The sequence below is a fragment of the Oncorhynchus clarkii genome, chromosome 19 (assembly GCF_045791955.1).
Source record: "Oncorhynchus clarkii lewisi isolate Uvic-CL-2024 chromosome 19, UVic_Ocla_1.0, whole genome shotgun sequence".
In the NCBI taxonomy this organism is placed as follows: domain Eukaryota; kingdom Metazoa; phylum Chordata; class Actinopteri; order Salmoniformes; family Salmonidae; genus Oncorhynchus; species Oncorhynchus clarkii.
The window spans coordinates 40,294,826-40,311,574 of NC_092165.1; the positions used below are offsets into that span (position 1 = coordinate 40,294,826).

Sequence of the window (16,749 nt, forward strand, 5' to 3'; positions counted from 1 at the left end):
CATTGGGCCACAATCCTTATGTCATGATAAACTTTTATTGATAGGTCTAATCATATCGTAGGCCCATGAGAATTGGATGCATCATGATTTGCATTTAAATTATATTGCACAATTATGCAGCTTAAGTTAAGTTTATAATGGACTAAGAATTTTAGCACTACACTGCCATTAAACGCTTGAACTATATATTCCCCCTGAAATAGAGATGAAAATGCCAATCACACACCTGTTATAAGAGGTAAGTATTTCTAATTAGATCTGATTTGCACACAAAACATAAGTCAGTGCCATGAAACAGTATTTGCCCTTTTGTGATTTTCTCTATTTTTGCATATTTTGGATACTGAATGGTATCAGATCTTCAACCAAAGCCTATTATTAGAGAAAAGGAACCTGAGTTTACAAATAAAAACAAAATGCATTCTTATTTTATTAATTTAATTAACAAAGTTATGCAACACCCAATTCCCCTGTGTAAAGAAATAATTGCCCCTTACAATAACTGGTTGTGCCATATTTAGCTGCAATGACTGCAACCAAATGCTTCCTGTAGTTGTTGATCAGTCTCTCACATCACTGTGGAGGAATTTTGGCCCACTCTTGCATGCAGAACTGCTTTAACTCAGCAAAGTTTTCAAGCATAAACTGCTCGTTTCAAGTCCTGACACATCTCAATTGGGATTAGGTCAGGAATGTGACTAGGCCATTCCAAAACTTCAAATGTGTTGCTTTTTAACAATTTTCATGTAGACTTGATTGTATGTTTTTGATCATTGTATTGCTGCATGACCCAGCTGCGCATCAGCTTCAGCTCACAGTCGAATGGCCTGAAATCCTCCTGTAGAATACTCTGATACAGAGCAGCATGGTTAATTCTAGTAAGGCAAGTCGTCCAGGTCCTGAGGCAGAAAAGCATCCCCAAACCATCGCACTACCACCACCATGCTTAACCGTTGGCATGAAGTTCTTTCTGTGGAATGCAGTGTTTGGTTTTTGCCAGATATAACAGGACCCATCTCATCCAAAAAGTTGATTAAAGTTTCCAAAAAGCACATGGAAGCACCTGGATGATCATCAAGACTCTTGGAAGAATGTTATGGACAGATGAGTCAAAAGTATACCTTTTTGGATGAGATGGGTCCCATTATGCCTGGCAAAGTCCAGACCTACTGTAATCCCAATTGAGATGTGGCAAGAGTTGAAACAAGCAGTTCATGTGTGAAAACTCACACATCGCTAAGATAAAGCACTTCTGCATGGAAGAGTGGGCCAAAATTCCTTCACAGCGATGTGAGAGACTGATCAACAACTACAGGAAGCATTTGGTTGAAGTAATTTCAGCTAAAGTTGGCACAACCAGTTATTGAGTGTAAGGGGGCCATTCCTTTTTACACACAGGGGCATTGGGTGTTGCATAACTTTGTTTATGAGATAAATGAAATAAGTATGTCATTTATGTGTTATTTGTTCACTCAGTCTCCATTTGTCTAAAATTAGGTTTTGGTTGAAGATCTGATTACATTCAGTATCAAAAATAGGCAAAAGTAGAGAAAATTAGAAAGGGGGCAAATATTTTGTTCACAGCACTGTACATTTGATGTGCATAATTCTTATGGCCAGTGATGGTGAAATGCAGTGGGATCATAAAGCATAAATAAAAGTTTTAAAGTATTAATTACACAGCTAATTTAACTACTAATTTCCCATGTAGGCCGCTAGCAGAGTCCTGGAGACAGGAATGAACTCTTACAGAGAACCCTTGTCTTGAAGAAGCAGGTGGAGGTGGATGAAGTGGATTGTCAGCTGGCACAGAAACAGCAGGAATTCAAAGCCCTTGCACAGAGGAGGGCAGGGCTATAGCTGAAACAGCAGGATTCAAAGCCCTTGCACAGAGGAGGGCAGGGCTATAGCTGAAACAGCAGGATTCAAAGCCCTTGCACAGAGGAGGGCAGGGCTATAGCTGAAACAGCAGGAATTCAAAGCCCTTGCACAGAGGAGGGCAGGGCTATAGCTGAAACAGCAGGAATTCAAAGCCCTTGCACAGAGGAGGGCAGGGCTATAGCTGAAACAGCAGGATTCAAAGCCCTTGCACAGAGGAGGGCAGGGCTATAGCTGAAACAGCAGGAATTCAAAGCCCTTGCACAGAGGAGGGCAGGGCTATAGCTGAAACAGCAGGCGGTGAGTTACATTACACCACTCACCATGAGCGAAGGAATTTCAATACCATGGTGAAATTATACAGATATTGTATATGTTCAAAATAGAACCTACAATAGAAAGAGAGCCGAATCCTTATCAGCAATATATACAGTAGTAACCTGCTTATGTGTACATCATCTCTTGAATTTTTCCCCTAGGTTTATGGTCTCAACTGCGCCGGCGGGCCCTGAAGAAGTACCAGGCAGCGAGGAAGCAGAACGATCTGAAACAGAAGGAGGAGCTCACTGAAAAGCTGGAGAGACACTGGACATATCATTCTCACCTGAAATCTTGGACTCTCTTTACCTGACATATTTCCCCCCAACCCCTACAGGCAGCAGTATTTAGAGGATAAGGTGACCAAGCACAAAATGTACGAAGACTACATGATGAACATTTTAGATTTCTTCCCAGAGAGTAAGTTGTTTGACTTTTAGTTGAATCAATTATACCTGGATCTGGAAATCTAATGTTTGGCAGAAATATTGAGACATTTGAGTGCTCTTTCCAATTAATAAACAAAGTATACAGTGTATGTTGTAAGTGAGGTACAATACAATAAGTATGTTTGTTTCCTTATCTGACTGTGAATGTAGATCACCTGGAGTAAGGGGCAGACTCCCTGGTGATGACCATCATCCGACGCCTTGAGACCCTGTCCCTCACCCATCTGGTGGAGCACCTGGGCCAGCTGGTGGAGGAGCTGGAGCAGGGCCAGCACAGCCTGGACAGTCTGAAGCAGGAGCACAACACCAACAAGCTGGTCAGACATATAAATACATGCTTAGAAATGCATGTACACTGTATACAGTGCCTTGCGAAAGTATTCGGCCCCCTTTAAATTTGCGACCTTTTGCCACATTTCAGGCTTCAAACATAAATATATAAAACTGTATTGTTTTGTGAAGAATCAACAACAAGTGGGACACAATCATGAAGTGGAACGACATTTATTGGATATTTCAAACCTTTTTAACAAATCAAAAACTGAAAAATTGGGCGTGCAAAATTATTCAGCCCCCTTAAGTTAATACTTTGTAGCGCCACCTTTTGCTGCGATTATAGCTGAAAGTCGCTTGGGGTATGTCTCTATCAGTTTTGCACATCGAGAGACTGAAATTTTTTCCCATTCCTCCTTGCAAAACAGCTCGAGCTCAGTGAGGTTGGATGGAGAGCATTTGTGAACAGCAGTTTTCAGTTCTTTCCACAGATTCTCGATTGGATTCAGGTCTGGACTTTGACTTGGCCATTCTAACACCTGGATATGTTTATTTTTGAACCATTCCATTGTAGATTTTGCTTTATGTTTTGGATCATTGTCTTGTTGGAAGACAAATCTCCGTCCCAGTCTCAGGTCTTTTGCAGACTCCATCAGGTTTTCTTCCAGAATGGTCCTGTATTTGGCTCCATCCATCTTCCCATCAATTTTAACCATCTTCCCTGTCCCTGCTGAAGAAAAGCAGGCCCAAACCATGATGCTGCCACCACCATGTTTGACAGTGGGGATGGTGTGTTCAGGCTGATGAGCTGTGTTGCTTTTACGCCAAACATAACGTTTTGCATTGTTGCCAAAAAGTTCAATTTTGGTTTCATCTGACCAGAGCACCTTCTTCCACATGTTTGGTGTGTCTCCCAGGTGGCTTGTGGCAAACTTTAAACGACACTTTTTATGGATATCTTTAAGAAATGGCTTTCTTCTTGCCACTCTTCCATAAAGGCCAGATTTGTGCAATATACGACTGATTGTTGTCCTATGGACAGAGTCTCCCACCTCAGCTGTAGATCTCTGCAGTTCATCCAGAGTGATCATGGGCCTCTTGGCTGCATCTCTGATCAGTCTTCTCCTTGTATGAGCTGAAAGTTTAGAGGGACGGCCAGGTCTTGGTAGATTTGCAGTGATCTGATACTCCTTCCATTTCAATATTATCGCTTGCACAGTGCTCCTTGGGATGTTTAAAGCTTGGGAAATCTTTTTGTATCCAAATCCGGCTTTACACTTCTTCACAACAGTATCTCGGACCTGCCTGGTGTGTTCCTTGTTCTTCATGATGCTCTCTGCGCTTTTAACGGACCTCTGAGACTATCACAGTGCAGGTGCATTTATACGGAGACTTGATTACACACGTGGATTGTATTTATCATCATTAGTCATTTAGGTCAACATTGGATCATTCAGAGATCCTCACTGAACTTCTGGAGAGAGTTTGCTGCACTGAAAGTAAAGGGGCTGAATAATTTTGCACGCCCAATTTTTCAGTTTTTGATTTGTTAAAAAAGTTTGAAATATCCAATAAATGTCGTTCCACTTCATGATTGTGTCCCACTTGTTGTTGATTCTTCACAAAAAAATACAGTTTTATATCTTTATGTTTGAAGCCTGAAATGTGGCAACAGGTCGCAAAGTTCAAGGGGGCCGAATACTTTCGCAAGGCACTGTATGTGCTAATGATAAACCATTTGGTTTTGGTTCATGAATTGTCTGGGGCCAGGTTAGACTGTGTTGTCTTCTTTCCCTCTGAGGCAGATGAGATGAGGAACAGGGAGCTGTCTGAACTGTTTACCCAGTGGGATAGAGCCAAGGAGAAAAACAAACAGACTGAGATTAACCTGACGATGCACCAAGGCCAGTCCCGAGACCAGGTCTGAGCACCGCCACCATTTGACATTAACTCAATAGTAACCAATAATAATGTCACAATAACCTCCACTCCACCTCTCTTGTCAGGTTGAGGAAGTGGGTAGCTTGCTTAGAGCTGTGAAAAAACTTGCAGAACAGTGCTACTTACACCACTATGGGCTTCTGGAAGAAATGGACATGCTGACAATGATGGATATGGTAAAGGTAATGTCTAATTGCATTGTTATGTATTAGTAATTACCTTGACCGAGATCCCATTTGTTCTCATTTATAAAGTATACTTTATTTAGAATGTATTATTATCCATGATTTCTTCCAAAATAAAGATTTTGTATAGTTTAATCATATTATATTTCCCAAAGCAAGATTGCAACTAACAATTTATTTTATTACTTACCATATTTACAGGAATACATTCAGGAGAGGGCAGACAGAGAAGAGAGCAACATGACGGATAGACGAGTGCCAGAGAACAGAGGATCACTGAAAAACATTAACAGTAAAACACAACTAAAAAGTTACTTTACATTTGTATTTAAGGTTGTTGTAATACTGTTATAATAGTATAGTTTGTGGTGATAAGTTGCTGATGAAGGAAATTGTTGGGGTTATACCATGCAGTTGTACATGCATTACTCATATACCCTAATCAAAGATTGATGTTCAAAAATTGTTAGGATGAATTCCAATGTTCATTAGTTTGCTTTATTCATTAAAAAAATATATATTACAAAATGTTCATCTGACAAAATGTCTTTAAACCGGTCTCTTTGAAATGAATAAAAACAGATAAATATGAGTTGTGGTTGCTGTTTTAAAAATGAAGACTTCTGAATGGACTAACTATGGCACTTCTAAATATCCGGTTGTTAATGTTGCTCAAATATAAATGTATTATTATTATTTATTGTTTAAGCAAAGTATAAGGGAGTTTTACTCCAGTCTAGTAGGTGGCGGTAATGCAAACATTTTTGGATGCCTATCGCAGTTAAACCTCATCGAAGAAGAATGATGCTCGAAAATGAAATAATTTTAGAATGTCTCTCGATGTTACTTTTCATTCCATTGTCTCTTTGTTGCGTACAACTGTCGTGTTCTGTTTTACCACGCGATTAGCCCGCGAGACAGGATGACAATTCTGAAAACATTTACATCTGTTTCTACTTAGCTAGCTAGCTCTCTAACCATGTTTATCTTTGTAGCATGCTAACCTATCCTCATCAAGGTGGAAAGAAAATAATTCGACTGTTCTTTGAGACGCCTCAAGTATGGTAATGTTATCTTTAAGCAACAAAAACATGATTTAACGTAGGAATTAACAAAGCATTATGTTTTACTACTGTCACTACACGATTTATATTAGATTTAATTTAGCCAATGACTGTTCTTCACAGACGGAACCAGGACAGTTTGTTTCAAGTAGAGAAGAAATATCTACATATCTGCTGGAGGTGGAAGCTGCAAAGTATCGGGTAATAATGCCTATTCATATAGCTATTGAAAAAGGCTCACACGAGCATGTGAATTCAAGTTTGGACTAAATTAGGCTATTAAACACAAAGCTTAACGTTGCATGTCTGCTGTGGGATCTCTGACATCTTTGGATAGATATTTCAAAACAAATAGAATTATACTGAACAAAAATATAAAAACACAACATGCAACCATTTCAATGATTTTACTGAGTTGTATTTCAATTTCCTTATAATACGCTGTCGTACGCGTCGACCCAGAGCATCCCAAACGTGCTCATTTGGGTGACGTGTGATGAGTGTGCAGGTCATGGAAGAACTGGGACATTTTCAGCTTCCAGGAATTGCGTACAGATCCTTTCGACATGGGGCTGTGTATTATCATGCTGAAACATGAGGTGATGGATGAATGGCATAACAAGGGGCCTCTCGTAATGGTATCTCTGTGCATTCAAATTGCCATCAATAAAATGCAATTGTGTTCGTTGTCGGTAGCTTATGCCTGCTCATACCATAACCCCACCGCCAACATGGGGCACTGTGTTCACAACCTTGACATCAGCAAACTGCTCGCCCACACCACACCATACAGATGGTCTGCATTCTCTGGCAACAGATGTGGACATTCCTGCAGTCAGCATGCCAATTACGCGCTCCCTCAAAACTTGAGACATCTGTGGCATTGTGTTGTGTGACAAAACTGCACGTTTTAGTGTGGACTTTTGTCCCCAGCACAAGGTGCACCTGTGTAATGATAATTCTGTTTAATCAGCTTTTTAATATACCACACCTGTCAGGTGGCTGTATTATTTTAGCAAAGGAGAAATGCTCACAAACAGGCATGTCAACAAATGTGTGCTCAATTTGAGACAAATAAGCTATTTGTGCATATGATGGTTTTATTTGGGGGGGGTCTTAAATAGCAGCTCATGAAACATGGGACCAACACTTTACATGTTGCGTTTATTTATTTGTTTAGTGTAAATTACATTGTTAACACTACTTTACAGTTTACTTAACAAATTGCATAATGGACTAACTAGTTACTCAAATACATAGTAATGTAAGATCATTTAACTAGCCTAAAATACTTGAATTTGTCAAATTCACCGACACATCTCTTATTTGTTTTGCAGGAGATTTGCAGCCAGTATAAGTACATGAGGAAAATCAGGGGCGATGGTAATTGCTTTTACAGAGCCCTCTGCTTTGGACACCTGGAATCATTGTTGCAAAATGATAGAGCTTTGCAAAGGTAAATTCCTTCCTAGTATGCATACATTTTTCCATGTGTTGGACCCTTTACCTGTGTGTGGCTTGGCCACTTCAAAATAATGGATGAAAATGTATAATTTTCTCTCCATATCTCAGATTCAAAGAAACAGTGAAACAAAGTAGCAAAGAATTATTGGCTGCAGGCTTTGATGAGAGCTTTTTCAAAGACATGCTTGACATGGTAAGTTTACATTTAACTTTGTACCGTTTTAAAAATAATCTAATAATGCACCTTCACAATAAAGATGACTAGTCACATTAACTGTCAGACATGTAATTGAAGCCTGTTTTAATTATTGGACAATTCATATTTTAGTTTGTAGGTGTCCTAGAACAATGTGAAGCTGATGAGCAGGGTGACGCGTTGCTCCAGCTCTTTAATGAGCAAACTACCTCCGACAGTATGGTGCAATACCTCAGGCTGCTCACCTCAGCCTACCTGCAAAACCATGCCGACTTCTTCAGCCACTTTGTGGAGGCACCCAGTCTCAAGGTTTACTGCACTCGGGTCAGTATGTGTTGCGCTCAAGACCATATTGCAGTTAACTTCTGTTTTATTAATGTGCTATGGAAGTATGCCAGATGCTGCTGATACTTTTCTCCAAAGACAATCAGACCTCTTGTCAAAGAGTCTCACCACTCAAAACTAATGTCTGAAAGTATTCTGCTGCTCTCTAGTGGTGGTGCAATTAATGGAAAATAATTGGTGTTTTAGGGACCAATCAAGGACATGACAATTTTTTGGTAGCCTCTGTTTCTGCTTGGCTATATACTTACAATGTCCATTCTTGCCTTATCCAGGAAGTGGAAACCATGGCGATGGAGTGTGATCACGTAGATATTCTGGCTCTGTCGGAGGCCTTAGGAGTTAGCATCCACATTGCTTCCGTGGAGGGGGGAGACGGACACCGCCTGGCCCACCACACGATTCCAGAGGGAGCGGAGCCCTGCCTACACCTCCTATACAAAACAGCCCACTATGACATTCTCTACCCACATTGCCATTGAGGGGCTTGATGAAGGCCTCCACTTATCTCAGGTTTACCGGTAGTTAAGTGTTCAAATAAATGTACATTGTGATTTAAGAAGTTTCTCAAACAAAAACGTTTCTAGCATTGTTTTGTAATTTACAGTGAACGCATATGCGGTAGACTCCGCTCGACTTTCTTGAATGTCCAAAAAAAAGTATTTATTCAAAAACACGACTGATATCTTCTAAAGTCATTTGTGAAAATGTTAATAATTGCACTGTATTTCCATTTATATAAATTCAATCTCCAACATTCTAATTGAGACTACAATCATTTTTAACGCTGCTGCTGCTTTTTCTTTTGTTTCCGTCTTTTCTTCTGATTGGAGACACTGGTCAAGGCCGTTTCCAAAGCATGTAGGGGCATGTTGAGCAGGGAGAGCTTACCCATCTGTGTGGGGTACTTGGTCTTCATCACATTCTTGAATACAGGCTGAGAAATCGGGTGACCTTCACTATCTTCTGCTGCTGCCCGTCATCCTCCTCATCCTTCCTCCCCCTAAAAAAAACAAAAATGTCAGTTTACTCTGATCTATTTATGCAAGGCCCTCTTATTTCTGTGTTTCTCATGGGGCAACCTCCCACTCCTAGATAACTAATTTAATGATGTAGTCTTACCAAGCAAAACATCATCCAGGTCCCCCTTCCAGAGCTTCTGCTGCTTGCATAAACCAAGAGTTGTGCTGCTTCTCTGCTGTTGTGGAATTCAATCTTCTACCTTCCTGGCCATGTTGACTCGCTCCTGTCAAGGCAGATATGAAATATGGTACAATGTTGTTTTATGTCATGAAAGATAAGTAAGTCTGTGCAGCTCCTAGCTTAGATCGACCATCATGTGATCAAATACAGGTGCCTATGAAATCTATTAATTTGCTTGTCATTTCCGGTCACAACTTGCAGACTTGTTTACGTGCTGCTGTGCATCTTGTTGCAAAGCTTACTTTATTACCTGACAACTTTAAGTTTTTTACTTTTTAATTACTGTTCATATTTTTAGTTTTTCCCTCAACTTTTTTTCAGTCAACTTTTTCACTCTGGACGTTTTATCTGGACATGGTTCGTCAGGACTTCCAACAGCCAAATTGTAACATTAACATGATGCCTTCTAATTGCAGTCGCTGTACTCATAGTATACAGGAGAACGATCGCCTTACGCTGTGCTGCAAGCCCAGCTTCAGACGCAATCGTTAGGCAAGGGTAATTTCAGTGTAGGAAAGGATGAAACAGCGTCTGTGCCACCAGTAAGTACAGATAGTAACGATAGTATAAATCCCCTCGCACGGTCCCTGCACCCGGACAACTTTCTCATGGCTTCTGGAGGGAAATGCTGTAGGAATGCTCAACCGGTGTCATTCATTCAGCCGACAGAAACGTTCAACCACTATTGTCTCTACTCCTCCCGTTACGGTGCCTGAGACACCAAAGGCTCCCACCATTAGCTCTGACAAATTGAAAACCCTAGTCATTGGCAACTCCATTACCCGCAGTATTAGACTTAACGAATCATCCAGCGATCATACACTGTTTACCAGGGGGCTAGGCTACCGACGTTAAGGCTAATCTGAAGATGGTGCTGGCTAAAGCTAAAACTGGCGAGTGTAGAGAGTATAGAGAGATTGTTATCCATGTCGGCACCAACGATGTTAGGATGAAACAGTCAGAGGTCACCAAGCGCAACATAGCTTCAGCGTGTAAATCAGCTAGAAAGATGTGTCGGCATCAAGTAATTGTCTCTGGCCCCCTCCCAGTTAGGGGGAGTGATGAGCTCTACAGCAGAGTCTCACAACTCAATTGCTGGTTGAAAACTGTTTTCTGCCCCTCCCAAAAGATAGAATTTGTAGATAATTGGCCCTCTTTCTGGGACTCACCCACAAACAGGACCAAGCATGGCCTGCTGAGGAGTGACGGACTCCATCCTAGCTGGAAGGGTGCTCTCATCTTATCTACCAACATAGACAGGGCTCTAACTCCTCTAGCTCCACAATGAAATAGGGTGCAGGCCAGGCAGCAGGCTGTTAGCCAGCCTGCCAGGTTAGTAGAGTCTGCCACTAGCACAGTCGGTGTAGTCAGCTCAGCTATCCCATTGAGACCGTGTCTGTTTATTTTTTTATTTTACCTTTATTTAACTAGGCAAGTCAGTTAAGAACAAATTCTTATTTTCAATGACGGCCTAGGAACAGTGGGTTAACTGCCTGTCTGTACCTCGACCTAGGTTGGGCAAAACTAAACATGGCGGTGTTCGCCTTAGCAATCACTAGGATAAAGACCTCCTCCATTCCTGCCATTATTGAAAGAGATCGTGATACCTCACATCTCAAAATAGGGCTACTTAATGTTAGATCCCTCATGTCCAAGGCAGTTATAGTCAATGAACTAATCACTGATCATAATCTTGATGTGATTAGCCTGACAAACATGGCTTAAGCCTGATGAATTTACTGTGTTATATGAGGCCTCACCTCCTGGTTACACTAGTGACCATATCCCCCGTGCATCCCGCAAAGGCGGAGGTGTTGCTAACATTTACAATAGCAAATTTCAATTTACAAAATAAAAAATGACGTTTTCGTCTTTTGAGCTTCTAGTCATGAATTCTATGCAGCCTACCCAATTACTTTTTATAGCTACTGTTTACAGGCCTCCTGGGCCATATACAGTGTTCCTCACTGAGTTCCCTGAATTCCTATCGGACCTTGTAGTCATAGCAGATAATATTCACATTTTTGGTGACTTTAATATTCACATGGAAAAGTCCACAGACCCACTCCAAAAGTATTTCGGAGCCCTCATTGACTCAGTGGGTTTTGTCCAACATATCTCTGGACCTACTCACTGCCACAGTCATGCTCTGAACCTAGTTTTGTCCCATGGAATAAATGTTGTGGATCTTAATGTTTTTCCTCATAATCCTGGACTATCGGACCACCATTTTATTAAATTTGCAATCGCAACAAATAATCTGCTCAGACCCCAACCAAGGAGCATCAAAAGTCGTGCTATAAATTCTCAGACAACCCAAAGATTCCTTGATGCCCTTCCAGACTCCCTCTGCCTACCCAAGGACATTTGAAGAACTCAATTTAACCTTGCACAATACCCTAGTTGCAGTTGCACCCCTAAAAACGAAAAATATTTGTCATAAGAAACTAGCTCCCTGGTATACAGAAAATACCCGAGCTCTGAAGCAAGCTTCCAGAAAATTGGAATGGAAATGGTGCCACACCAAACTGGAAGTCTTCCGACCAGCTTGGAAAGACAGTACCGTGCAGTATCGAAGAGACCTAACTGCTGCTCGATCATCTTAATTAACTTAATTGAGGAGGATAAGAACAATACAACATTTATTTTTGATACTGTCGCAAAGCTAAATAAAAAGCAGCATTCCCCAAGAGAGGATGGCTTTCACTTCAGCAGTAATAAATTAATGAACTTTGAGGAAAAGATCATGATCACTAGAAAGCAAATTACGGACTCCCCTTTAAATCTGCGTATTCCTCCAAAGCTCAGTTGTCCTGAGTCTGTACAACTCTGCCAGGACCTAGGATCAAGGGAGACACTCAAGTGTTTTAGTACTATATCTCTTGACACAATGATGAAAATAATCATGGCCTCTAAACCTTCAAGCTGCATACTGGACCCTATTCCAACTAAACTACTGAAAGAGCTGCTTCCTGTTCTTAGCCCTCCTATGTTGAACATAATAAATGGCCCTCTATCCACCGGATGTGTACCAAACTCACTAAAAGTGGTAGTAATAAAGCCTCTCTTGAAAAAGCCAAACCTTGACCCAGAAAATATAAAAAACTATCGGCCTATATCGAATCTTCCATTCAGCACGGTTGCTAGGAAAAACTCCCTAGAAAGACCAAAACCTAGGAAGAAACCTAGAGAGGAACCAGGCTATGAGGGGTGGCCAGTCCTCTTTTGGCTGTGCCGGGTGGAGATTATAACAGAACATGGCCAAGATGTTCAAATGTTCATAAATGACCAGCATGGTCAAATAATAATAATCACAGTAGTTGTTGAGGGTGCAGCAAGTCAGCACCTCAGGAGTAAATGTCAGTTGGCTTTTCATAGCTGATCATAAAGAGTATCTCTACCACTCCTGCTGTCTCTAGAGAGTTGAAAACAGCAGGTCTGGGACAGGTAGCACGTTCGGTGAACAGGTCAGGATTCCATAGCCGCAGGCAGAACAGTTGAAACTGGAGCAGCAGCACGGCCAGGTGGACTGGGGACAGAAAGGAGTCATCATGCCAGGTGATCCTAGGGCTCAGGTCCTCCGAGAGAGAGAAAGAAAGAGAGAATTAGAGAGAGCATACTTAAATTCACACAGGACACCGGGTAAGACAGGAGAAGTACTCCAGATATAACAAACTGACCCTAGCCCCCCGACATAAACTACTGCAGCATAAATACTGGGGTCAGGAGACACTGTGGCCCCATCCGATGATATCCCCAGACAGGGCCAACCATGCAGGATATAAACCCACCCACTTTGCCAAAGCACAGCCCCCACACCACTAGAGGGATATCTTCAACCACCAACTTACCATCCTGAGACAAGGCCGAGTATAACCCACAAAGATCTCCACCACGGCACAACCCAAGGGGGGGCGCCAACCCAGACAGGAAGATCACATCACATCAGGATCATGGGGATGGTGAAAGACCGTGTCTTACCACTACCCCTTCTCAGCGGCCCCAACAATGTCCATATGGTCTCTGATAGCAGGTGGCAATGCCAGAGCTTGAATGGCCGTCGGTGATCCAAATCCTAGACTGCTCAGTGCCTTCAACACTTGATCAGAGACAAACAGATCCTTCCACGCTGCCACATCTGAGTTTTGGTCAGAACCAGAGCGTGCCGCATTGGTCCAATTCTTTGCTTTCTTTTTGGAGACTTTAGCCACTTTGCATTGAGGGGGTAACTCTGTTGCTCATGTTCTATCTGGGACTCTGGGATGATCTGCTTTTCCACAACTCTATTTTTCCGCTGTTTGCCATCAGTCTTTGGATTGTTTGATTGTGGCTGAGCATCCTCAGGACACATAACAGCATTTTGTGACAGTTTCTTCAGGGGCTTCTTCCTCCTTGACAACTTTCTCTGAACCATTTCCAAGGTTTTGGACCTTGTTACTCACCTCTTCACTTCACTGTCCTCAGAGAGGTCACCCTGTGTGGTTGGGTCATTTTGTTGGGCTGTTTTCTTCTTATTCTTCTTCCTCTCAGCTGGTTTTTCAGACGTTTCATTTTTGTCACTACCTCCCTTACATACCTCTTCCCGTTTCCCTCCATCCATCTCACTTGCTTGCTTTTCTTTTTTTAGCTTTCTTCTCTCTTCTTTTGGTCTTTTTCTCCTTTAGCTTCTTCCTTGGCAGAATCTATCAGTCTGTAGCTTGTCAGCTCCTCAAAACAGACCTGTCCCCCCATGCCCTCTACAGAGAAGAGACTGGGGTCCAGCTCAACTGCTTTCCAGCTGCCCTTCACATGGATCCCCCGTTTGGCTGACTTCGGCCAGGAGATAGAGCGTGCATTTTTAAAATTTATATATATATATATTTTTTATTTTACCCCTTTTTTCTCCCCAATTTCGTGGTATCCAATTGTTAGTAGCTACTATCTTGTCTCATCGCTACAACTCCCGTACGGGCTCGGGAGAGACGAAGGTTGAAAGTCATGCATCCTCCGATACACAATCCAACCAAGCCGCACTGCTTCTTAACACAGCGCGCATCCAACCCGGAAGCCAGCCACATCAATCTGTTGGAGGAAACACCGGTGCACCTGGCAACCTTGGTTAGCGCGCACTGCCATATGATCGAATTTTGGGGTTCTAGTCAAGATCCTAGCAGCCTATCCAATTTGGTCCTGCCGTACATACCTACTTTTTAAGCAAAGAGCTGGAGGCAGGGCACTGGAGTAACAAATCTCCCTTGCTGTCTCCCCTCTCTTCACTGGATTTTCTGCCTATTAGGGGGACTGTCCCTAGGAGAGGTGAGTCACATAATGCCAGGCTTTTGTCACTATACTCTACTTGGTTGAGTCACTGAAGTGGTTTTGCACCCCCTTCGGGCTCATGCAGTGGAGGAGATATTTTGTATTTATTTTACCTTTATTTAACTAGGCAAGTCAGTTAAGAACAAATGCTTATTTTCAATGATGACCTAGGAACAGTGGGTTAACTGCCTTGTTTAGGAGTAGAATGACAGATTTATACCTTGTCAGCTCGGGGATTTGAACTTTTGGTTACTAGTCCAATGCTCTAACCACTAGGCTACGCTGCTGCCCCTAGGCTACGCTGCTGCCCCATTTTTGTGGGCTATACCCAGCCTTGTCTCAGGGTAGTAAGTTGGTGGTCTGTTGATATCCCTTTATTGGTCTGGGAGCTCTGCTTTGGCAAAGTGGGTGGGGTTATATCCTGCCTGGTTGGTCCTGTCTGGGGGTATCGTCAGACAGGGCCACAGTGTCCCTCGACAACCCCCCCCCCCCCCCCCCCGTCTCGGCTTACAGTATCTATGCTGCAATAGTTTATGTGCCGGGGGTTAGGGTCAGTCTGTTATATCTGGTGAAATTCTCCGGTCTTACCTGGTGTCCTGTGTGAACTTCAGTGTGCTCCCTCTAATTATTCCATCTCTCTCTCTCCATCTCTCCCCTCCCGGAGGACCTGAGTCCTTGGACCATGCTTCAGGACTACCTGGCCTGATGACTCTCGGATGTCCCCGTCATCAGTCCACCTGGTTGTGTTACTGCTCTAGTTTCTTCTGTTTTGCCTGTGGCTATGGAACACTGACCTGTTCATCAGACGTGCTACCTTGTCGTGCTTCTGCTCCAGTTTCAACTGTTCTGCCTGCGGCTATGGAACCCTGTCCTGTTTACTGGACGTGCTACCTTGTCCTGGACCTGATGTTTTCAACCCTCTCCTGCTTTCTCTCTCTCTACCGCAACTGCTGTCTCGACCCCTGAACACTCGGCTATGAAAAACAAACTGACATTTACTCCTGAGGTGCTGACTTGTTGCACCCTCTACAACCACTGTGATTATTATTTGACCCTGCTGGTTGTCTATGAACGTTTGAACATCTTGAAGAACGATCTGGCCTTAATGGCCATGCACTCTTCTAATCTCCACCCAGCACAGCCAGAGAGGACTGGCCACCCCTCAGAGTCTGGTTTTCTAGGGAGTTATTCCTAGCCACCGTGCTTCTATATCGGCATTTCTTGCTGTTTGGGGTTTTAGGCTGGGTTTCTGTATAAGCACTTTGTGACATCTGCTTATGTAAAAAGGGTTTTATAAATACATTTGATTGATTGATTGAGATGTAATTACTTTTTCAGCCATCTGTGTGCCACCCTAAGTCTAGTAAAGGTGTCCTCCTCTCTTCTGTCTTGTGCTGTCTTCCTCCCATCCCAGACTTTTCTCTGTATTTGGAGATGCAACCTGGACTCAGGGGTAGACGTAACATAGTAAACATAAATCCGGGACACTCCAATCAGTATGATATGTTATGTATTAGTTTGTGGATGTCCATCATCCATTTTGTATGATATTGTACGAATTACAATTCGTATGATACGTTACGAATTGCAGTTGGTACAATATGTTACACATTTGCAAAACATATGATATGGTACAAATTCCAATTTGTTGTTGCTAACGTTAGCTTGGTGGTTGATGTTAGCTGTGGTTAAGGGTTAAGATTAGGAGTTAGGTTAAAGGGTTTTAAGGTTAGCGTTAAGGGAAGTGTTAGCTAACAAGTAGTAAGTAGTTGCAAAGTAGCTAAATTGCTAAAGTTGTCTGTGATTAGATTCGAACACGCAACCTTTGGGTTGCTAGACGTTCACGTTAGGTGACCTTCTGTCTCATGTACCCATTCCAAATGTAACATTTCATACTAATTTGAGTGTCTCGGATTTACATTTTACTATGTTACGTCTAGTTTATGAGACCAGGCAGGGAAGAGATGCATGCCCTTAATGTCTCTATGCCACTGCTCCTGCCATCTTTGCACCACCACCGTCCATATCAGGCCGTTTGCCTCATTGAAACTTCAACGTCCACCTCCTAACTGCTAATGGCCTGTTTAGCCAGGACATCATCTGCCTCGTTCCCCTCCACTCCCACATGGGCTGGGACC

General features: G+C 42.5%; 1 protein-coding gene and 2 pseudogenes across 1 annotated transcript; 2 read left to right on the forward strand and 1 right to left on the reverse strand.

Annotated features, from left to right (window-relative positions):
• The first annotated feature begins 1,214 nt into the window (after window positions 1-1,214).
• Window positions 1,215-5,970, forward strand: LOC139374486 (uncharacterized; annotated as a pseudogene).
• LOC139374257 (ubiquitin thioesterase OTUB2-like) lies at window positions 5,822-8,870 on the forward strand. The gene is made up of 6 exons (XM_071115286.1): window positions 5,822-6,108; window positions 6,232-6,309; window positions 7,446-7,564; window positions 7,681-7,765; window positions 7,901-8,092; window positions 8,386-8,870. Exons 1-6 carry the CDS (start codon window positions 6,106-6,108, stop codon window positions 8,590-8,592), a joined length of 684 nt encoding a protein of 227 aa, XP_070971387.1. The 5' UTR covers window positions 5,822-6,105; the 3' UTR covers window positions 8,593-8,870.
• Window positions 8,871-13,253: 4,383 nt separating this feature from the next.
• LOC139374488 (ATP-dependent RNA helicase DDX24-like) lies at window positions 13,254-14,428 on the reverse strand (annotated as a pseudogene).
• Between the last annotated feature and the right edge of the window lie 2,321 nt (window positions 14,429-16,749).